At 35.2% G+C, this 23,882-nt stretch overlaps 1 protein-coding gene across 1 annotated transcript; it reads left to right on the forward strand.

Annotated features, from left to right (window-relative positions):
* The first annotated feature begins 365 nt into the window (after positions 1–365).
* On the forward strand, positions 366–22,543 carry LOC145694471 (uncharacterized). Its single transcript, XM_081770765.1, has 5 exons — positions 366–478; positions 7,498–8,420; positions 14,005–14,487; positions 19,592–19,654; positions 20,949–22,543. The coding sequence occupies exons 2-5, from the start codon at positions 7,516–7,518 to the stop codon at positions 21,178–21,180; spliced, it is 1,683 nt and encodes a 560-aa protein (XP_081626891.1). The 5' UTR covers positions 366–478; positions 7,498–7,515; the 3' UTR covers positions 21,181–22,543.
* Positions 22,544–23,882: the final 1,339 nt, after the last annotated feature.

Raw genomic sequence — 23,882 nt, forward strand, 5'->3', positions numbered from 1 at the left:
AATTTTGTATTTATTTTAAGATTTTAACCACATAATTTGTATCCGAATATTTCAATATTTTTTATTTAGATTTTGATATAAAGATACGTGTTTCTCTTCTCTTATCTATTATTTAGTGTTAGCCTGATAGTAAGACATGCACGAGAAACCTAAAAATGTTTATTGACTTCTTCCGGTATAGCGCATGTCGTTAAAGAAAAACCAATAATTGTGTGTTCTTACTATATTCGAGGGAGAAAATAGTTTTGAATCTTTTAATAGAACAGTAAGAATATTTTAAAGTACATTCAGAGTTTTAACTTTAGATATGCTAATTTTACAAGATCTGATAATTTCATTTCACATTCTGCGCATGTAAACACCTTCTTGTTTACAAACATAAGAGCAGCAATCACGTTGTTTCCAAAGCAGACTATCAGATGTCGGTAAAATAGCAAATGTCAACACGAGCTTCGTGAGTTGTGAACAGCGGAGAGAGGTATGATTTTGACATTTCTTATACAATTATGATAGATTATGAGCACTGTAAACGTTTGAAGATAGCATTCGAGCTGAGGAATAATTTAGTTAATTTTTGGAATGGTGTATCATCTGGTTTTATTACAAACAGCAGACGTATGTTTCTGTCAGGTCAAAAACCGGCTGTCAATACGCTAAAGCACTGCACTGCAGAGAGCAATCAATAACAAACACGAGATGTCGAGACACGAAAAATTGAATGAAGGTTGGCGAGTTTTAGGGGCGTTGCCGTGTGGAGGTTTAATTTTTAAATAAAATAAGAGAATTTCAAATATTTAATTGACATATTGAGCGATTTATACAAATTAACTCGACATGTAGATACGTAACTTTCTAAACATAAATAATGAGAAGTGTCAGTAGCGTTTTCTTCAGTTTATCGTGGAAAATAATGAATTCGGGTTACCAACATGAGTTTATCATAGTATCAGGATTTACTGTCAGGAAGACGGTTTCTAATAATAATAATGTTCTGTCACTTCCGTGAGTTAAACGTTCTCATTCATACATCTTTTTCATTTATCGTATATAAGGGCTGTCAGGTTTATTTTTATTAAGTATATTTAACTGAAACAAGGGCATAAGTGCTGTATCGCCGGACCACACGAAAATCGAAAAAAAAAATGTATTGCAGAAAGGGTCCAGAAGCACGTAAAAAAGCAGAAAATTTACAGGAGAAATGGATGATGCAAGTACTTAGACGTAACCAAATCTAACCTAAGCGAAGCTGAACTAACCTAAACTAACTTTATATTAGTAGAAATAAGCGAAATTCTATTATTTTTTGGAAAATTATGCTGGACCCCTACACTAACATAAACTGACTTAACCTAATGTGAACAGAAATCACCAAAATTGCAACACCTTTTAGAAAAAGGAGCTGGTCGCTTTTTACTAAACATAGGCAAAAAAGGAATATTATTTAGTTTCCCCCCAAAATACTAGGTTGTGACTCTGGCGCACTTGGTTCTGATTATCGTTTGAAATACAGTGTGGACGTATGTCAAAAACTAGTGCATAAAACACGAACCAACTAGTGGTAGGTGGCCTCTAAAAAGCACGAATGTTATCTAACCGAATTCGGGCAGGAGCGCAGCAGGGGGATCGAGCCGTTAGCGAGGGGTACGTCCGCATGGAACAGGCGCGTCAGCGGCGGTGGGTATACGCATAAATGAGGATATTGGAAAAACACTTTATATGGCATAAAATGGATGACTTATGTGTTGCACAACTTTGGGGTAAATGCTAAATGCCGTCCAAAAGAATACTAAAATATACTAAATTAGGTTAGGCGTTTCTCTTCTTACTGTTCGCCTGTTTAGTAGACCATGCTTTCACACAGTTTCAATGACTGACACTAGTTATTTTTGTATAACTCGATAAAATTCAAACGCGATATGTCACAGTCTTGTTCATTTACGCATCATTTCCATACTGTCTTTCTCAGCAGTAAATCATAAGAAATGTACCTCTCCTCCAAATAGTCCCTTCCGCTTCCACGTGTAGTGCCGGTTACATCGAAAACAACCAACAACAACAACCATTTTCTTAACTTCAGCTATTCTCCTCCTTTCATTTACTCTTCCTCAAAAAGCTAAATAAATTCTCCAATTCATCTGGTAAATTTCTCAAAGTTGGTGCGGCGATACAGCACTTAACCCGAAACGAGAGTACAGATTATAAATAGCCCAACTTAAAAATGTAAATTTTACGGGTAAAGTCTAATACTTTAGAAGAAAGTAGCTAATGTCTAAAGAAACTGTCGTGCAAGCGACAAATTTGTAATTATGTTAAGAAGGTAAATAACACTATAAAGTAAGCGTGTGTATAAGAAAGGGACTTCATACATTATAGGTAGAGACGGAAGTTTTTCGCAACAATTTTATATTTTGTAGCATTAATTATCACAATATCGCACTTATTCTTTTAAATGTAGCACTTTTTTTTTTAATATTGTACTAGTAAACAGTATATTTTTGATAAGAAGGTTTATCTAATATAAAAATGAGGATATAGCTTAGTTAGGTGCACATTCTAGCTAATGTATTCACTGAAATATAGAGATTAATGCAAAAAAATGTAAACTCTTCCTCTAACCTCACCCGTAATTAATTGATCTTCTATTTAACAGTGTTTCTGTATCAAATGCAATGCAAATGTGAAAACGAAAGTCTGAATGTATGTAATACTGTGAAGCAGGTGAGGAAAGAATTAGTTGGGAGGGGTGAGTGGAGTCCAACACAAAAGAAAGTTGAGTGTGCATTACGACAGGTATTCTGTAAAAGATAACGTACAGAGAACACTTACTTTTGTGTTTGTGTTTCGATTTTAACCTACTAATTTCTGTGCATTGTTTGTATTAGAATATTCAAGAACACTTTGCATTTTCTATATATTTCACATCCTGTTGTATATCACAACACACAGTCGTATGTGGTACTCACCTTTTTCTTCAGTTCAGCGTAGTAAACTAGAAATGCTTCTAGCAGGATATTGGAAATATGTAAGTCAGTTCCAGTAGACACCTGGGGGTTGTGGTGGCTCAGTGGTAGAGCGTTCACCTCTGGTGCATGGGGTCCTTTATTCGATCCCACCTCGCACCAAACGAACTTTGTGGTGGACAAACACCATGTGCGTGGGTTTTCTCGGGGTTCTCTCGTTTCCTACCACTTTCTTCATTCCATCATTTGATTCATTTCTCATCATCACCGTCTCCTTTAGCCTGGCCGGCATAATCATGGGACGTATGAACTTAAAGATTTCATTTCATTTTTTCCGTAGGGGGCGCGGTGGCTCAGTGGTAGAGCGTTCACCTCTGGTGCTTGGGGTCCCGGGTTCGATCCCAGCCCCCGCCAAGTGAACTTTGTGGTGGACAAACACCGTGCTCGTGGGTTTTCTCGGGGTACTCCCGTTTCCTCCCACTTTCTTCATTCCACCATTTCACTCATCTCTCATTATCACCGTCTCCTTTAGCCTAACCGGCATAACCGTGGGACGTAAAACTCAAAAGATTTCATTTCATTTTTTCCGTAGACACACTGAAGTAAAATATACATATATACATACGTACAGTACATACATAAATATATTACGTTCCACAGTTATGCCTTTGAGGCCAAAGAAGACGGATAAATAATGAAAACCAATCGATTATGAAATGGAATGAGAATGTGAGAGGAAACAGGAAAACCCACGGATATGATGTTCAGCACAGCACTACCTCACATGACCTGCGAACGAACCGTGGACCTCACGCACAAGATATACTGGAGCTACATTATCAAATACTCTCATTAGTTGTTTAGGTGTATTTAGAAATGGTTGCAACTATCTTTTTTAAAAAAAAAAAAACTTGGATTTACTGTCCTCAAATCTTTATTATTGATCATAACTCGAGTCGTAGATATCAATGATGATGATGATTTTGAGTTTAACGTCCCGTTCAGCAGCGAGGCTATATGAGACGTGGACCTACTGATTAACATGGAATCCGAACCACATGAGCTCCCGCCGGGAATCGAACCCGGGTCTCCCATGCCAAAGGCGCGTACGCTGACCGCTTAGCCACGAAGGAGTTCTCGTAGATATCAAATCGTTATTGCGCTGAAAATTATTTATCTTCATTAGCAGCTACAACTTCGAAAAATTCACATCTTTTAGGTTTCTACTAAATAAATCCACTTTCTAGATTTTTCTAAACTCATTTTGTAGTTGGGAAGCCTTTCTCGTTAGCACTACAGACAGACAAGGCTACTTATCTGTATATCAATTCGTTGTTCAGCCGTTTTGTTAAAATTTCTGTTTTATTAAAATTTCTCAGCTTTATTAAAATTTCTCAGTTTTGTTAAAATTTCTGTTTTATTAAAATTTCTCAGTTTTATTAAAATTTCTCAGTTTTGTTAAAATTTCTCAGTTTTATTAAAATATCTCAGTTTTATTAAAATTTCTCAGTTTTATTAAAATTTCTCAATTTTGTTAAAATTTCTGTTTTATTAAAATTTCTCAGTTTTATTAAAATCTCTCAGTTTTATTAAAATTTCTCAGTTTTATTAAAATATCTCAGTTTTATTAAAATTTCTCAGTTTTGTTAAAATTACTCAGTTTTATTAAAATCTCTCAGTTTTATTAAAATTTCTCAGTTTTGTTAAAATTTCTCAGTTTTATTAAAATTTCTCAGTTTTATTAAAATTTCTCAGTTTTGTTAAAATTTCTCAGTTTTACTAGTACCAATACAGTGAAACCTCTACTAACGGACACCTCTGTAAAGCGGACACCTCTCATAACGGACATATTTTGTAATCCCCAAACACTGTAATAGGAAAAAAACATGTTGACAAACCTCTCTAAAGCGGACACTCTCTAGTACGGACATGGACAGTCTTTTCTGTCTCTTATAGGTATTATTTACCTCCATATTACGGACGCTTTCTTTAGAAACAAGTTGAAAAGTACAGAAAAAATGCATTTTCAGAAATGCATACATGTATCACCAAGGAAGCATTGTAATAACATTTTTCCTCGTCAACTGGCTGTTCAGAAACTCAAATGAAGCGTCTTTGTTTAACAACACTCCCTTATCCTTTGCGCGCATTCCACTCCCATCCAACCTGTTTTAGAATCAAAAGTGATTGACAGTTGCCTGCCATTTGGGCGACACGTCATTCTACTGTTCCGCTGGAATCAAACAGAAGACATGTTTGGTATTTTTTGTCCGCGTATTCGCATATTGTCTTAGTGCCTCTATTTGTAGACAGAAATCTTTTTAGGTCATTCTGCATCGAATAAGCAATAAGGTGTAAGTTGTTGTGAGCTTTCGAAATGCCACGAGAAGATCTAATGTTAAAATCGATTTGATTGAATTTTCGAAGAATACTGTGCGAAGGATAGCTGAAAATTTTTGCATCGGTAAAACACAAGCACCTCAGATAATATAAAACCAAGACAAGTTAATAAAGTTGTGGTGTGAAAATGACAATGAAAATAGTGTCTCATTGCTTTGAACAAAATTGGTGTGCAAGTGAATGTTTTTATAGAGTGCGGAATGAAAAAAAAAAAATCTGTGTTAGGGTCGATGCTAAGGAGATAGCAACAGAAACGAATGTTTCAGATTTCAAGGTCTCGAACGAGTGGTTAGAGAAGTTTCGGATTAGACACAAAATTTCTTTCAAAGCGATTTGTGGAGAATCCGCAGATGTCGACATGCCCACAGTCATAGAACGGTTTGATAAATTACCTTCAATAGTTTGTAATTACATATCACCTTACTTACTAATTTACGTAAGAAAATATCGAAACCTCTCTAAGACGGACACCTCTCTATAGCGGACAATTTTTGATTCCCCACGGCTGTCCGCTTTAGAGAGGTTTCACTGTATTACCATCTGACCGTTTTATACAGAAAGTGAAAAAATATTTGTAGGTTTATAGATTATGAGAGGAACGAAAAGACTTCATTGTTAACAGGTTAAAAAAAAAGAAAATAGTTAAATGTATTTGCAGATAGCAATTCGGTTAAGATGGACACAAGCTGGATTTAAGTAATCAAGCGTCCAGTGTGAGGCCTCAGATTCTTGTTTTCTATATCCCTGTTAAGTTATGCCGATTATTGTGTTGCATACCAAATACGGGTGGGAGTTGCTATCACACGTTAAACTAACATAAATAAACAAGAGGTACCAGAGAGTATCTTAACCCAAAGCATCTTCGACCATGTAACGTTAAAGGAAGTACAACTAATAGGTTAAAATAAAGATAACCAAGTACGGGCTGAATGCCGTTATTGCACCTTAAATCAGGCTCACTGAGAGCATCTGATATACCTTGGTAATCTCAGTTAGTTGAGATTACTGAAATTAAAACAAACAATTTCAAATATATAAAAATAAGAGCGTATTAGATTATCATGGGGATGACGGTAGATCAATTTTCTAGGTAATGGAAAAGATACTATGTACTATAACCGAGTGGTCCTGTGACGTTGTGACGTCGTCACAGAAAACCCGAAAGTATTGAAGCTGATGCCATACAGGAATATAGGACCACTTAGCTTAGCGGAAAAAAATAACAGAAAGAAATAGTGACGATAGGTAAACAGAAAAGTGATGAACAATATAAAGAACTAGGGCATGACTGATAAGGGAAAAGGTAGACAGACGCTGACGCTCTCGATCTATTGTTTGCAAAGAATTTTACAGTTGTGCACCGTCTTATGTTTGAGTTGCAGTAATAATTTTATAATGAATGCTGTTTTTCCTAATTGCGTTGGAATGGTGTGTAATGTCCTCCTGGCAGTCGATGTCCTCCGGAAGGGTAACAACCGTCGATGGTCCCAGGCAACTGGTCTGGAGATCGATCCTTCCTCTGGTCAGTCAAAGGTCACCAAATAACGATGATTATTTGGTTTCTAGCAATTGATTCAAATTGTCCCCAGATATATATAATATCTTCTCTGACAACCTCTGGTTACCGGTTAGTAGAGATCATGAGTTTGATGTGAAAATAAAACCGAAATTCAGATTCAAATGCTGATGCAAAGCCGAGGTCAATGTCGTGGTTCTGTAATCCAGCTCTCTCTAGGAGGCGATATGGTGTGGTGAAGAACGGTCAATAGCACAAAGTTTGATCTTGCATGATGGTCTATACATCCACCAGCTGCACCAGATTTAAGTCCTGGTCGTGGTTCGGAGCCCATATTAATAGTAGGTCCCATTCCTTGGTGTTTCATTGGAGGACGCAAAATACGAAAAGTTCACTCAGTCCAAAATGGCGATGCTGTCTGCTAGGTATATGTCAAAGTTGTGTTAGAGAAATGCAATTTATTTAGTTTATTTTACTATTTTGTTAGGAGCGTTTCATAAACTTTCAATTCATGTGCGACTTTGAGTTTTCCTAAAATTCAAAGGTTCTGAATATTTATAAGTAACTTGTGAAGTAACAAATGTATCTACTGTTAATTTCTTTTGTTATCTTGCATTACAGGTTTGAATGTAAACGAATATGCAGCCAAAACTTGAAGTTTGTTCTGCGGATAACCACGTAATTACTGTGTCTAATTTACAAAATGGAGAAACCTTGTGTTATTCGCTTGTTTTAATCAAAGGACACATAGAGACTCAGACTCCAGGGACTTGTAAAGTCTCCAAAGAAAATCCAAAGATAAATTTGCATCACTTCGATCTAAATAACGCTGAACGTATTACGGAATGGTTTGTTGTGGACTCACAGTTTAAGTGTATTACAGTTCTTCACCAAGGAGAGAATCGATTGGTCCTGAAATACTGTGGGTCTTGTGTTGACTTTAATATTAACTATGCACCAAGAAATAATTCCCCTTATTGTGTGACGCCTTTGTATATAATATGTGATGGTCATAATGGGAAATTCCAAGCGCCACCAGAAGAGGATAATTCTATTCAAAGTGCATGTCAGAGGATTGCACTGGGAGCAAAAATGGTTCAGTGCCTAATGGCGGAGAAATTGTATGATTTAGGCTTAGGGAGAAAGTCATTTCAGTTGGATGCAGATATTCATCCCAATGAGGAACCCTGTAAAGTATTTTACAGTAAATTGCCTGTCGAGAAAGCATACTCGATGAGTTCTGGGGAACTGTGGGAGCATTTTGGTCGTGAGTTGATGAGCTCGCCTCTTGGTGCCAGCACCAGAAAATTCCTGGCCTTTCTGTCGTGCACAAGGTATACAGGAGGGAATCTACAGGGACCAGCGTCTCACGACGAGGTATTAATGAATACACAGGCTCACGTTGCCTTGGGTGGAGGAGGCCTTGCAATATTTGGTTCTGCTTGTCTTCATACGTGGCCCACAAGTGTAGAAGAAATAGTACCAAGGTTTTTGGACACAACTAAAATTGATCAGCAAAAGCTCATGGATGACAGCTGTTTCAGGTAATTTTTCCTTTGTAACATTGAACATACATTGAAAAATTATTGATCTTTTTTGAACAAGATTTTCGGTGGACCTCACCTTTTTCGAACTTGTAGCTCGAGTCAGGGTTGTTCGGATTCACGGGTGGAAAAATTGTCCCGGCCGGTTCAGTAGAGCTCCTTGATTTTCTTTTTTTTCTTTTAGTATTTTTGCATTAATAAATGTTGTCACTCTTTCATGCTAACTCGAACATTGAACTAATACTTACCCAATATACTCCACCAAACGTATTTCGGAAGAGTAGAGGATTTAGTATGACAGAACATAGCCCATGTAAATTACTATAAATTTTACAGACTCATGTGTAATGTAGGGACTATTGTTCAGAATTCTTTACCATATTCAGTCTTCTGAAAAATATAATTGGTATAAGGAATCTTAAAACGTAACTACCAAGCTAGTTACCAAACGCAAGTAGACAATAGTTAGTTGATGTAATTGGTGTGTTCTCAAATCATTCTTTAATAATTCAGCCCGCGCCGTGTGAACTTTGTGGTGGACAAACACCGTGCTCGTGGGTTTTCTCAGGATTCTCCCGTTTCCTTCCACTTTCTTCATTCCACCATTTCACTTAGCTCTCATTATCACAGTCTCCTTTAGCCTAACCGGCATAACCGTGGGACGTAAAACTTCATTTCATTTTTCTTTAATAATTTTTATATATATACAGGGTGTTACAAAAGTGTGTCACAGTTTTTTGGGAACGAATTCCTGACATCAAAATAATAAAAAGCTCATATAAACCTGTGCTGAAAAGTGGATAATTTCGGACATATAGGGTGCCGAAAACGTGAAACAACTTTGGAAAGTTCGTAGCTCCTCTACAATGGGAACTATCGTGGTTGGGTCAGGACATCACTGAGGAACTGCAATGTGAATTATCCAAATATCAACGTTTAAGAATGCTCCAGTACTTACACACCAACTTTCAGAGAGGTAGCTGTGGAGAGTGATTAAGTTCTTCCTAAAAATGATTCCGCAAGTACCGGAGGTTCTGAAAGATGGATATTTGGACAGTTCATACACTAGTTCCCCAGCGACGTCTTGACCCGACTTCGATCAGTCCTATAGTAGTGGAACTATGGACCTTTAAAGTTCATGTTTTCAAGTTTTCGACGCCCTGTAACTACGAAACTATTTTGATGTGAGGAGTCTATTCGTAAAATATTATCGAATTTTTTAACACCATCTATATATATGTATATATAAGAAAGAAAATCTATGAGTTCTTTAATAAATACCTCTTCTTAAATGTTAATTGGTAATTAATGTTCCTCTTTCTTCTCTTTCCTACTATTTCATCTTCTTTTCATGATATGAATTTAAAATATAAATTCACTATTACAATTACATAAAGTTTCCGTCTTCTAAGACATTGAAGTGTATTGTTGTCGGATCTTAGTAGTTTCATTCCCAATTTTGGCATCGAAAAGGAAAATAAGGTAACTGCATTCTTAATTTATTTTCTTTGCTTTTCTAAAACAATATACCTAACGTTGTGTAGGAGAGTATTTTCTACATGGATCCAACGTAACTTTTGTATGATAAATGTGTATAACGTATATCATATTAGCTAAGAATAATTATATTTATTTAGTATGTTATGGATTTCATGTTTTATGCACTTATAATTAAAGAAATAAATCCTAAACTTGTGTGTATTATTTATTTTCCTTTCCCATCCAATATTTTGCTTTGGTTTTACGACTAAAAGCCTTGTCCAGGGCCGAAATTCCTAACAGAAAGTCCTCTTGATAACGAGATTTTCCGGAAAATTTGAAATTAATGTTTTGTTTGACAAGCTTTATATAATCTGAAATTTTGATAATTGACAGCATTAAAATTACAAAATTCAAAAATAGCGGACATTCTCAATAGCTAATGGCAGTGGTTTTTGAGTGTGTGTTTTTTAATATATACACGGCTTGCTGTCATCAGTATCTTGAATTTTTACAAGTTTAGGAATAGAGCTGAATTCTTAGTTACCGATATGAAGAACAAGAAATACTTTATGTAACAAAGAGGAAATTCAGGACATTTTCGTAGAACATAGGCTTAAGTGGTAAATAAAAGCGAAATATCGGGTACAAAAGGAAAGTAAATAACACACACAAGGTTAATCTTCATTTCTTTAATTGTATTTGTTTACTTTATATCATCATAACACATAATATTATGCTGTAATGGTAGAAACTTAACAAATTTTGTATATTTTTAACATGATGTACGTTTAATAATACAACTTTGAGTTTTGAGTTTAGCGTTTCTTTCAGCAGCGAGGCTATATAAGACGTGGACCTACAGCTTAACATGGGATCCGAACCACGTCAGGAATCGAACACGGGCGTCCCACGCTAAAGGCACGTACGATAACCGCTTAGCCACGAGGAGCTCTCAATAATACTAGTAAAAATTGAACGCTAAATTTGACCTTATGCTTGTTCTAACAAATATTGTAAATAAATAAATAAGTTCAAGGTTAATATGCAAGAATGCAAACAGGGCACAAGAGGTCCCTCGCGATTATATATGTAGCATGCGTATCTTCGGTGCAAGAGTCATGGAGTTCGGTTCTCAGTGGAAGCACATGTGATTCGGATCCCATATTAAGCTGGAGATCCATGTCTCATTCAGCCTCAATGTTGAAAAGGGATGTTAACTTCAAATCAGCCAACCTAACGAGATATATATCTGAGATGAAATTTAATATTCAGCGATGTCCTACTATATTATCTGTCTTGTAATTTGAGTACCATTGATAGTGCAGAATGGTATCAAATGTCAGGAGATGTCATGTGAATTTGCAGTAGGGATTTTTATGCCTTTGAGGAAGACAGAAGACCTTGTCGAAACTGTTTGGTATTTTTTTTTAAACCGAGATACATTTAATAGTAAGTCATTGCTGAGTAATATTAATTTATTTCATTTAAGTAATTAATATTGATATACTATATAAGAAATTGTAAAAAAAAAATAATAATAAATAATCTGTTATATACCATAACCTTGTCATGCGAATTCATTGAAAGGGTCCCCATCCAGTTTGCCATAAGGACCAGACTATCTATGTCACGTGATCAGGTTGCGTGTTAAATTGAGTCTGAAGATTCCAGATGTGAGATACGTAACTTCTGCGTGGGTCCACCGACTAGTTCGCAGAAGATTCATATACTTTATCATTATTATTGATTTTACTCAAACAACTTGACTTTTGACAATGTTTTATCCATATTTACCTGACGTGCTATACATAATTTTTAAGCTTTTATTATGTCTTTGCGATAGGCTTTCAATTAGCCATCTCCGTATTATAGTTTTTGAGATATGTAGACGATTTCAGTTTTTTCATTGACAGTGATCATGTTTCGTGCTTTTTGACTATGTTCCATCCATTGTAGGACAATTTGCTTTTGAAATATAGAATCTGCGTAGTCTCTTCTACATTTGAGCTGAATTTCGGCCATCTCCCCCAAAGTCTGTTCACATCATTGCAATCGGGTTGGCCCTTTAGATTAAAAAAGTGCGACTCGACTGAGATATGGATTCGATCTTCAGTCCAGTTGCACATTTACACTTCTATTAATGTGTAATTTGATGCAATACCAACGTAGCACTTTTCTTTCTTTCCCAAATTCTCAGGCCAAGTGGAAACGACTGCCATTTCCATTGGTAGAAAGAGAGAACTAGGCTGCGAAAAGTTGAATTAGGATTAAACATAGAAATATTAACAAGATGAAAGTTATAACACAGAAGACAAAGTCAATATACCGTGAAGAGAAAACTAATAAATATGCTTCCACGTAATTAATATTCGCAACATTTTCTCTCTTCAAATTCTTAATACTTGTATTTACTGACAACGGTTTGTCTGCCCGCCACAACATTTTTTTTTTTTTTTTTCTTAGTTTAGTTGTAACTGACCCTTTGGATCGAATGTGTCCTTTTATTCCTGAAGATAGTAACTGCTTGTGAAAAGATTTTTTTTTTTTTTTTTTTTTTTACACTATAATACTTTTTATAACAAATTTATTTTGATTATTGTACACTTCTTTTTTCCCCTCTAAAATATTTCAACTTAAAGAAGGTGCTATAAAGTGGAGCATTTTAACTAGCTAATTTTAAGCTGACATCACTGCGTAACAATGGGAATGAGGAAACAAACTGAGCTCATTCTGTCATCTTTGTGACTGATTTCAGTAGCTATGGGCTACTTATCCGTACCGAAGCGTGTATTTTATAGGTGTAAGTTCGGAAACTCTCTTACGTTCATGGCAGACTACGCTTTCTTGAGACTTTCGCTAATTCCTTCATCAAATAGCAAGAAGACTTATATTGTTACTACAATACATCATCGCATTAATACAACTAATAACACTAAAAATAATTTTAAATTCATATATAGACGATATATGGTCGAGGTGACTGCGCCGTTTTATTGTCTGAACGTTGTTTAGAGAGTAAGCAAGAGTTATATATATATATATATATAGTTCACCGGGATAAGAGAAATATATATACATGGAAGTTCACCGGGATGATACTACTGCAAATTGTGGATGCATTAAAATATCAAATAATACTTTCAAATATCTAGGATCAATGTTAACAGACCAAAACCACATCCACAAAGAAATCAAATGTCGACTAAAAGCAGAAAGTTTGTGTTATTATTCACTTCAAAATCTTTTGTCGTCGCGAATTCTGTCGAAGAATTTGAAGGTTAAAGTATATATATCTAAACCGGTAATCATGCCTTGTCTGTTGTAGTGTATGATTGCGAAACATGGTCACTTACTCTGAGGGAAGAACATAGACTGAAGAATAAGTGTCATGAGACGAATATCCGGACCCAGGAGGAACGGAAATGGAGAATGGCGGAAAATTCATGACGAGGAACTGCATAATTTATACAGTTTACCACACATTTTAGGTTCCTTGAATCTAGAAGGTTCAGGTGGGCAGGTTATGTAGCGAGAATGGAAGAAAGTAGGAACACTTTCAAAGTTTTAACTGAAAGCCCAATCGGAAAAAGACCATTAGGAAGACCGAGGCGCAGATGGGAGGACAATATTAACATGGATTTCACAGATATAAAGAAACAAAGTAGAAATTGGATCCAGTTGACTAAGGACAGAAGTCAATGGAGAGCTTTCGGAAACGCGGCATTGAACGTCCGGGTTCCATAAACTACAGGAAGAAAACACGACAGACACACATACACAAGTCCTCGAAGCGGACATGGAAAAATAAATTTCTGATCTAAACTTAACACAATAAAACACACATAAATTAATTGCTGATTCTTTATTAGATAGGGAGGGAAAGGATTGAAACAAATATGGCGTCGTTTCTTATTTTCCACATTTCTTCCATTTTTTCCATCCTTGTTTAGTGAAACGTTATTAGAATATTTATTATTATTATTATAGCTAATTTCTGGTGAAGTAATATATTATATGTATAGTTAAAAAAAATCTTGGCTAAATTAAGCTCAGTAATCGTTTGTTTCTGAATACACTCGTAATATCTTGTGTCCTTTTTCAGGGGTACGTTTGGTGGATGTTTTGCCACAACACTTGGAGCCACATGCCATGAATTAGGCCATACTTTCGACCTTGGTCACACTCAGGAGGGTTTAATGAGCAGAGGCTTCGATAATGTCGATCTTGTATTTACGTTATCTTCAGCGCAGGACAAGAATAAAAATTTAATGTCCTGTGGTTCGAAGACAGAACCTCAACATTCCACAGTGTGTTTTACCGTGGATCTGAATGTCACATACACCATGTCGTCACCCATTACGCGTCGTCGCAATCGATCTGGCAGAAGCTCTTCGAATGACTCAAGAGACGAACAGAGAACATCCTCACCAAAGGCGAACGGAAGGAAAATGGATTCCACAAATGGAAGAGGTTCTCCGAGCACCATGAGGAATGAGAATGCCAGGAAGTTCGTCCCTGCCAGAAGCAACGAAAATGATATGACTTTTTGGTCCACGAGCTGTGGTGTCATTCTCTATTATCACAGGTAAGTAATGATAGTATTTCAAGTATATGCTCAGCCCAAAACAATGTTGCTAAAGTTTGTGGAAGCGACGAACCAAATCTGATAAGATAATAAAAATGCCTGAGCGGTCGGGGACTTCCAGCTATACGAATCATTAATTTTAATAATTTTAAAAAATGTAACATAGAGTTCTCTTAGTACAAAGTCCAAGAATTTTACGGTTTTGGATATCGTGATAACCGAACCGTGATAAACTGATATTCTACTTAAATTCCATAGATGATGAAGGCAAGGTCTTAGATTTTCACGTCTGTGATTTGAGTTCGCGCTCGAGTTTCGACATGTATATATATAATTTCAAACCATTATTAAGTATATTTAATATATTTTATCGCTGGAAGTATTTCGAAATCATGTGGATTCCATCATCTGGCCAATTGTGGATACGAGATACAGTACCTATTAATTTTATGGTAGCGATTAAGTGTTTTATTGTTCAAGAATATAAATAAACCGGAAGTGGATAAATTGGCAATTTCCAGTTCCAACACTTATCGCCAGAGAACAAAATTAATATTAGACAGAGACAAGCGTTTTTTTTTACTATCAATTCAGTGTCTCAAGGGAGCATATGGTCACAACGGCAACACATTACCGAAACCACGAGGGATTGTTATTTTCTACTACTACCGGTTTCAGTACTGATATTCATAGATCAAAAACGGTAAGAGATATCGAGATGCAGGTTTTTTGCAGTTGATTCAGCTTCCCAAGAATAGGTTCCATCTCCTCCGTTAACAATTACTCAGTCTGGAAGTGGTTCCAATTACCGATTTCCAGTTCCAACTTTTATCGCCATAGAAGAAAAATAGTAAAGCATAACGAGTATTGGCTTTTTGATATGGATTCAGCTTTCGAGGAACAGGTTCTATCTTTGATCTTATTAATCTATTGCATCCAGTAGTTGTAGAATAGAATAGCATAGAATAGAATAGAGTATTTTATTGTCATTGAGCTTTACAAGCAATAGACAACGTCGAAATGAGATATAGATAAAAGAGAAAGAAATAAGCATAATTTACAAGTAATCAGTTGCTGGCTAATACTATAATACATAACGTAATAATATTTTAAATAAAAGGATACTGCAAATTACGGTACAGTTTCCTCATTTTCACTGAACTCTTGAATCGAGTAAAATGGATTCGCTATTAACTAATCGTGTAACTTTTTTTTTTATAAATATTTAATGGTAGTTACTGTATATAGGTTGTTAATTTATTAAACTGGTTTGCTCCTACGACTAAATAACTATTTTTGATTTTTGATAATATGGCAAAGGGTGCATCAGTTTTCTTACACCATCTAGTATTATATGTATGTACTTCATCCTTTAGTGTCATATTTGCAAGGTTTCATCAATTTTCATATTTGCATCTATTTTCTTACACCATCTAGTATTATATGTATGTACTTCATCCTTTAGTGTCATATTTGCAAGGTTTCATCAATTTTCATATTTGCATCTATTTTCTTACACCATCTAGTATTATATGTATGTACTTCATCCTTTAGTGTCATATTTGCAAGGTTTCATCAATTTTCATATTTGCATCTATTTTCTTACACCATCTAGTATTATATGTATGTACTTCATCCTTTAGTGTCATATTTGCAAGGTTTTGCTTAGTGTAAAGTAATACTTGATAAATATATAAATTAACTATCGTCATTATCCTAAGCTTCAAGTTTGAATATTGAATTCTTGTAGTTTGGAAGTATACTGTAATTTCAGACTATGAAATGAAACTTCTTTGTTTAATGAGCGATGTATAATGGATATAAAGGTTAAAATTTGCATATTATCAAACAGTAATAATCGGTATCGGCATTTACACCATTGGCACATACAATACATTTGGATTATATTTATGATAAAACAAGAACATAAATGTGAAGCATGCCAAGCGCATCATATAAAGTAACAATTAAGGTATAGAGGTTAACATATTATTATCACAACATAAAACAGAATCATAAAGCAGGGATGTCCACAAGGCGGGGGCTATAACGCAAACTGCGTCATTGAAATATTTGGGGGGTTAAAAATCTATATAAATATGTTTGAGGGGTGTAAAAATTAATCTAAAAGATTTTTTTCATGGAAGAACACCTACGGATAGACAGTTGAGGGAAGGGTGCGTCATGGATATTAGGGGGGGGGGGCACCACTGCATAAAGACACTTCTTTCGTCAAACATTTTTAAGGAAAACCAAATGTGTATGCTTCTTTCCCCAGATAGATATTATACATGTGATTAAAAAATAAATAGCGACCAAAAAAAATATCAGTGACTGGTCTACAGTTCGTAGATTACAATTAAATACAACGAAATCTCAATGTATGGTAATGAGTTTCCCAAGAATTCTTTTTCTTCTATCAGTTCCCAATGTACAGTAATGTGATTGCATTCTCTGCAAGTGTCAAAAATGTGGTCACATTAAAATCACTCCTTGTCAGATCAAATAAGTGGAGTCTGTGAAAGGGTATTTCATTCCTTGCATACATGAAATCATCTTTTCTGAGATACCTCTGAACATTCAACTCGTCAAAAGGCTAGTGTTTCTACTAGTATATTGACTATTGTGAATCACGTTATTCTGTTTCCCTGATAATCATTCAAAGCGTTTGCGAAGAGTGCAAAATACTTGTATGCAATTCGTTTCCAGTTTAAAGTACAGTACCATCTCACACCATTTTATAATAAACCTCATGGCAGATATTAGCAGACAGAAGAAAATTTGCACAAGTTTCTCTTTTCTATGCGTGTAACATAGAACCACTGTACCTGGTACAACGATACTTGTATTTCAATGTCTTTTATTATATCTTTATTTGTATTAGTGGGTAGAATTTACTTTTAAATCAGGCACAAACTGTTTAAGAAAGGAAGAAGAAGAATATAAAGAAAAGGATATAGATGTATTTTTTTTTCAGTTCTTATACGTTGTTGTTTTGTTAAAAATAGTAATTCGGCGATGTAAAATAGTTGTCATGACAACGAAGGATAAATAATATAGAATTACGGAACCATCTGCTGTGAACTACATCCACAATTTTAAGAAGTGTATTTGCTTAATTTGTTAAGTGCCATAATAAAAAGGCAATGTTTAAATTCAATGTGTGGTTTTCGTAGCCTTGTTTATATAAAAAGTACAAACTGAGGACTTTTGAAGTAACGACGATATTTATATAATTGGAGGTTCATCACAGAACTTTATTTTGCTTTGAATAAGTGGCGTTATAGTGTCTCCTAGATTTTTATATTTATCACGCTTTCCCCAAGGAGGGACAAGACCTCTAGGTTTGGAGTTTCTGTGCTTAGTCATAACTCAGGTTCGTACTCCAAAAACTTCACAATAAGCCAATACACAGCGTAAATCCGATTATTTCGTTCTACATAAAAGTCAAAATGTGAGTAGCTCATGAGATAGTACCCCTCAAATTCTTCATCTCACCAGAATATTAACTACTGATAACCGAACATACATCTCAGTAGCTTCTGCGCAAGTATTTGTCTATTTTTTGTATTGTTTATACATAGCGATATAAACTAACTAATTTCATGTTATTTTTATTGTAGAGCCTTTTTATTTCAAGTGTGCCCTCGGAAAATATGTGAAACATACTTTGGCCTAATCTCCGCCATCTTCTTACGGTGGAAATCTTCCCCGTTGCTTTGGGGGAAGAAGTGAATAACTTCGGCTATGTTTTCAATTTGTCATTCAGTCCTGCGGTCTTGGCGAGTGAAGGTTGTAGGCTGTTTAGATGGCTAGCAAGACAGTGCACAGCGAAGCCCGTGAAATAATTCAATGTGGCAATCCTGCCCACATCCCATTACTGAAAGATTTCGGCCGCAACAACTTGTCCCTCTTCTTTCGAGGAAGATACGAGAAAACACACATTGACAGCAGCGCCAGCAGGGGTACAGTTGAAATAGAAAGGCTCTAGCTTGTGTTCTCTCTCCGTGGAAATTTGTATTTTCTTTCATAAAAGTTATCTATTTTCTTACTTATCATATATGAACAATATAAAGGTTAAAATACCTTCATTTTATAGCTTTTGTATTCTTTGCGTATTCCATGTATTTTAAAAACAATAGAAGCTCATGTACGTACGCAGTTAAGTTCTTGGCGAAGGCTGTAAAGCTTTAACCTGGTCACATAAAAGAAGTCATAAATAAAAAAATAAATAATGCTCTCTCAGGAATTTTTATGTTGGTACCAAACTCATTTTGCGGAAAGGTAATTTAGATACGTTCTGATACATTTTAAGCATTATGGTATGCGTTTAAGACGACAGCATGACATTTAAGTTTATTTTCATGGTAGTGTCTGTATTTGTCTTATTAAGTCGACGTGTCACAAAGAAACGTAATTTATTGTACACCGTGTTTCAAAAAGAATGACCTGATTTTTGGACGGTAATAATTACGGAACATGGGACGTGCTAGCAAGAAAATGAGTGTTGTTTGAATGGGCGTGGTCTAGGGTTTCAGAAAATCGTCGTTAGATGTCAGTCATTGCGTCTTCTCAGGTTGCACAGTCAGTCAGAAGTAAGATGGCGTCCGCTCAACAGAAGGCATTTTGCAAAGACTAAGTTAGTGACTTCAGGTCCAGCGTGTTTATCGTCGGCGTTTTGGCATTGATCCGCCTGCACCCCAAAACATTTGTCAATGTGATCGCCAGGTTGAAGAGACATGATGCTTGTGCAAAGGTGAGTCCAGTTCTGTCTCGCACTTCTGATGAAATAGTGGAATTAAGCTATCGTCTAGATATTATTCATGTTGCTGGTGATGGACACATCGAGCATTTATAATAGCATAGCTAAAACTTGAAAATTTTGTGAGTATTTTGCAATTTATCCCATTTTTGTATGTTTTTATCAATACATATAAACTTTTAAAATCAGGTCATTCTGTTCGAAACACCCTGTATAAAGAAGAAAAAAGAAAATACTATATTCCTTGTAGTATTACTTAAATGTGATAAATCATTGCTTAAAATTAGATTTCAGCTTGTTTTCCGTTCTGAGGGAACTTACTAATTACGTTTAAATTTTCAGGTGGTTTAATTCTACCAACTCGCAGCAGAGTTTTCAAGGAGCGATAAAATTTGATGACAGCAGGTATGAAAAGTTTCCACATAGCCCTATCCGTTGAAAAAATTAAAAATAAAAGTAATAGTTAAAGTAGTTTCAAAGGGGAACAATATATGGTATTCTCTGTTTGCAGTGGCGTATTAACGATTTTGTTTCGGAGGGGATTTTGATAACTTTATTCCTGGAAATGTGAAAATTCTGCAAGATATTTCATTTACTTTAAAATAGTAAATAAAATTCCGGAGGGATTAAGGCCGGAAGCCCCCCTTAAATACGCCACTGTCTGTTTGTAAGTTTTTAGAATAAATCGTAGAATAATACATTTGTTGATGTCATTAGTATGTTAGACTGGGTTTAGAGTATTTTTTAATAATGTTATATTGTCAGGGACGTACTTTGAATAATTAAATGTGTGTTTGTATACAAAAATCCAGTTTAGGGTAATACGAGATCAGAAGCTGGTCTACGAAATATGAACCTGTTAAAAGAAAACCATCCGTAAAGAGCTGACCCCAAGAATAAAGACAACATAATGAATAAAGAATATTCAAGTGCAACGGTTTACTAAACCACAACCATTATTGCTACAGAAGATTTAAAAAAAAAAAAAAAATGTAGTTCCACGAGCAACGTGAGTTTTCAAGAAAATATACAGTGATGATGGTGACGAAAATTTATCACTGAAACGTCTGCGATTGGATTCTTACCTGGATACTTAGAGTACGGTTATAGCGAAATTTTCGTGTTTAATTTTTCCCGTTTATTTTTCCTATCTCGAATCATCCCTCGTAGAACAGTGTGTTTATACCGAGTTTAGCGATCAATTTTCCTCACTCAGAGGGAAATCAGGTTTGGAAGCAAAAGTGTTCAAAGAGTTCTCTGTGGCTCAGACAGCAAGATCTCATTTGCAGTAAAGAGAACTTTCAACCCTGTGTTAAACGTCACTGAGCAATCAGAACTGCTGTGTGTGTATGATAGAGAGAGAGTAGCCAATCAGCGCGCTGCACGTTAGATCGTCCACTATATAAGACAAACAAGTTTGTTTTGTGAAAATGGAAAGAAATATGAAGCTTTATTTAGGATATGGTATCAGGAGGTTTCGTACAAAACAATGTGTTCATTTTGATTTTTTCATCCCGTTGAAGGAGAAAAAGGGAAAGATGGAATAGGAAAATTTCGGTATAACCATATCCTTAGCTGAATAGTGAACTTGTGTCAGTATAGTTTCTGTACTTCTTAAATTTCTGTTGAAATAAGTGGAGCACTTTTCTATTTTTCCACTACAGTAGTAATATTGTATTATTATTATTATTATTATTAGGCATACTGTAGTGTCTACGTCAGGTATCCGAGTAGTTGAGCTGAGAGATCAAGGAGGAATGGTGCTCAAATCCTGGGAGTTCATCGAAGGCAGCGGAGTGAAGGATTTCTGCCTTCCAAAGGATCAAACCAGGGAGGTAGTTGCTTGTGGCACGTTAACTTTAGTAGCAGAAGACTCGGAAGGCAATCTGCTCAAGCGTGAAGTAAATCCTAATATTCTAGTTCAGCCATAATTTAGTTTAGGAATTTCCCCATTTGTTTTTTGTTTGTATTTTATAATTATTAGAGGTATATATACGGATGCACGTTGTAGCAAGTATTTAACACGAATTTCCAGTGATCGCTGATTGACATGTTACGATATTTATGTTTAAATATGTGGAACATACATTCGTGATAGATTATCTAAGCGTTTTATTCAAGTATTAAAAGTAGGATTGTTGAGGTATAGGAATAAGCAGGTTAATATGCATTAATGTAAATACTTTTTGAAATACAAGTACTGGGTACTTCTCAATGAAAATAATCGCTTGGCTTTTAGCGTCATTCAAATCTTCACAGGGTGTTGAAAACTTAAAAAATGTTGCAGTAAAATTTTCTCAAAGCATTGCAAAACACAAAGAAGGTTGATTTGAATTTATCTTTCACCGTTATTTACTGCAGAAGTCAGTTTAGAAGTGGCATTTATAAATGCCATTATAAAGCTTTTACCCTGTCCATCATTTGATTCTATTTTATATTGGAACGAGTTAAAATTGTACATTGATTCCAAATGTACAATTAAAAAATAAATAAGTCTTAAAATACCATCCATTGGTCATCCACTTGTAAACACAAAATAGTAGATTTAGTAAAGAACTTGCGGAGAAGCATGGATATGTTAGCATGTGTGGTTCTGTGAAACTTGTGTTTTTCTTAACCAACAAAAAGAAGTAGTCACCACTCCGTTGACGGCGGGAAAAAAATGAACAGTATGGTGAGTACAATGTTTTGTTGGTTTATATATAAACCACTCCAGCGCACCATAGGAGAAAAAAAAATCGATTTTCTCTTTGCTAACCTTCGCATGTTATAATCTTCGATCTTTGTTTATAACACGTCCTACTAGTTGCCGGCCATTTCTATGATTATGCCAAAGGACGAGACTAATATGTAATTTGGTGCCGTCTATTTGTTATATTTAAGTCTATTCCCCTTCAAGCATGCTGCTACCATAATTAAAGCTTTTTAGCAAGAAAATCATTTGTTACGTGTTATAATTGTGTGTTTTTCTAACAGAAAAGAAAATATTTGAATTGAGTGGAATTAGATTATGGTTGTATACGGTAAGACCAGCTTGTAGATGCCAAATACAAGTGATAGATTGTTGAGTCACACTGTCAGTTACCGTAGGAATAACCACTCTGAGAGTCTACTGGCTTAACCAACCCTATTGAGAACATATAATAGAAACAGCAGTGAAAACTATGTCAACTGAAAGTAATGTGTATTGAAAAAGAATATAAAAAGTGTTGTAGATGATTAATTACAAGCAAAAGTGAGTGACTACCTATAAAATTTCTTTTGTCCATAACTTTGATGTACCCAAGTATTTGAATACCTATTTTTTTTTTTTTTTTTTTTTTTTTTTTTTTTTTTTTTTTGTAACTTAAAGAAAACATGGCATTCTCAAAGCTGCGTATAGTAAGGTATATTTAAATTAGTCACTCACTTCGAAGTAAATAAGAACAGAAATTCCGTGTGTACGTAGTTACTCTTTTATTTTCTAGTGACTGTACAGTGCAGTATATGACTTAAAGTAATTTCTTCCTTTCTGCTGTACACTGTGAATGAATTAGTGATGGGTACAAAAACCGGTCAGGAAAACCGAAATCGGTTTTTGAAAATAAAAAAAACGGTTTTCACCGAAAGCTTTTCACCACAACCGGTTATCGGTTTTCTCTAAAACCTGTTTGGTTTTTTTCACCGAATCCAGTTTCAGGTTTCTTCAAAATCGATTCCGGTTTTCTCCAAAGAACGGTTCAGTTTTTCACTCAGCTTTCAAAGAAGCTCAAAAACTTGTGTAAATTCTCACAAAAAGGAAATGCAACCGAAACCGATATGCTTAAAAACCAATATGTTTAAAAACAAAACTGCTTTTGTTGTAAACGGATTCGGTTTACGGAGAACAATGAAACTCTACTCTAGTGAGAAACCGAACCGGGTTTTGGAGAAAACCGAACCGGATATTGGAGAAAACCGAAACTAGTTTCGGTAAAAAAAACGAACCAGTTTTGGAGAAAAACCGAAATGTCGGTTTTTCGGATTTCGGTTTTCTAGAAACCGGTTTCCGGTTTTATATATAAAAAAACAGTTTTTCCCATTCCTTATCTTGAGAGTAAACTATTTCACGGAAATAATGATAAAAATGAATTTTGCCTTTGCCCTTTACTACGTCTAGTATTAAACATTCTAAACGGTTTCAGTAGTCTCTGCGTCCTTCTTCAATTGAGTTCAGTCACTTATAAGAAAATCATTTCACTTCTCACAATAATATCGTGCACTTTACAATAACGTCTGGCTAGCTTAAGAATGGTAAGGTAAAAATCTTGGATATCAATTGTTTGCACCTGAACATGTCTCCAATGAAAAACTAATTGCCGTAAAAAACGTGGAACAAAAACCCCTTTTCTTGAAAAAAAAAATTACAGAGTAGCCCGAAGCTTTTAACTATTTACGTGCAGTTTAGAGTAAATATGACATTGTAAGAAGTGAAATGATTTGCGTGTTAAATTACTCTAATGAAGAAGGTAGCAGGAACTCCGAAACAGTTTAGAATATTCAATACAGGACACAGTAAAGAGTTAAGTGGAAAACTTATTTTATCATTATTATAAATATGCGTCAGTTTATCTCGATAAACAAGTGTATCACGGGAATGCTTCAACACACGATA

The sequence above is a fragment of the Thermobia domestica genome, chromosome 9 (assembly GCF_964235325.1).
Source record: "Thermobia domestica chromosome 9, izTheDome1.hap1.1, whole genome shotgun sequence".
Lineage (NCBI taxonomy): Eukaryota > Metazoa > Arthropoda > Insecta > Zygentoma > Lepismatidae > Thermobia > Thermobia domestica.

Excerpts from the sequence above, each read along its gene's own strand:
- LOC145694471 (XM_081770765.1), top strand. The coding sequence starts at position 7,516 with ATGCAGCCAAAACTTGAAGTTTGTTCTGCGGATAACCACGTAATTACT. Across the intron at positions 14,488-19,591 it reads GTCATTCTCTATTATCACAG|GTGGTTTAATTCTACCAACT; the intron begins GTAAGTAATGAT and ends TTAAATTTTCAG. Across the intron at positions 19,655-20,948 it reads ATAAAATTTGATGACAGCAG|GCATACTGTAGTGTCTACGT; the intron begins GTATGAAAAGTT and ends TATTATTATTAG.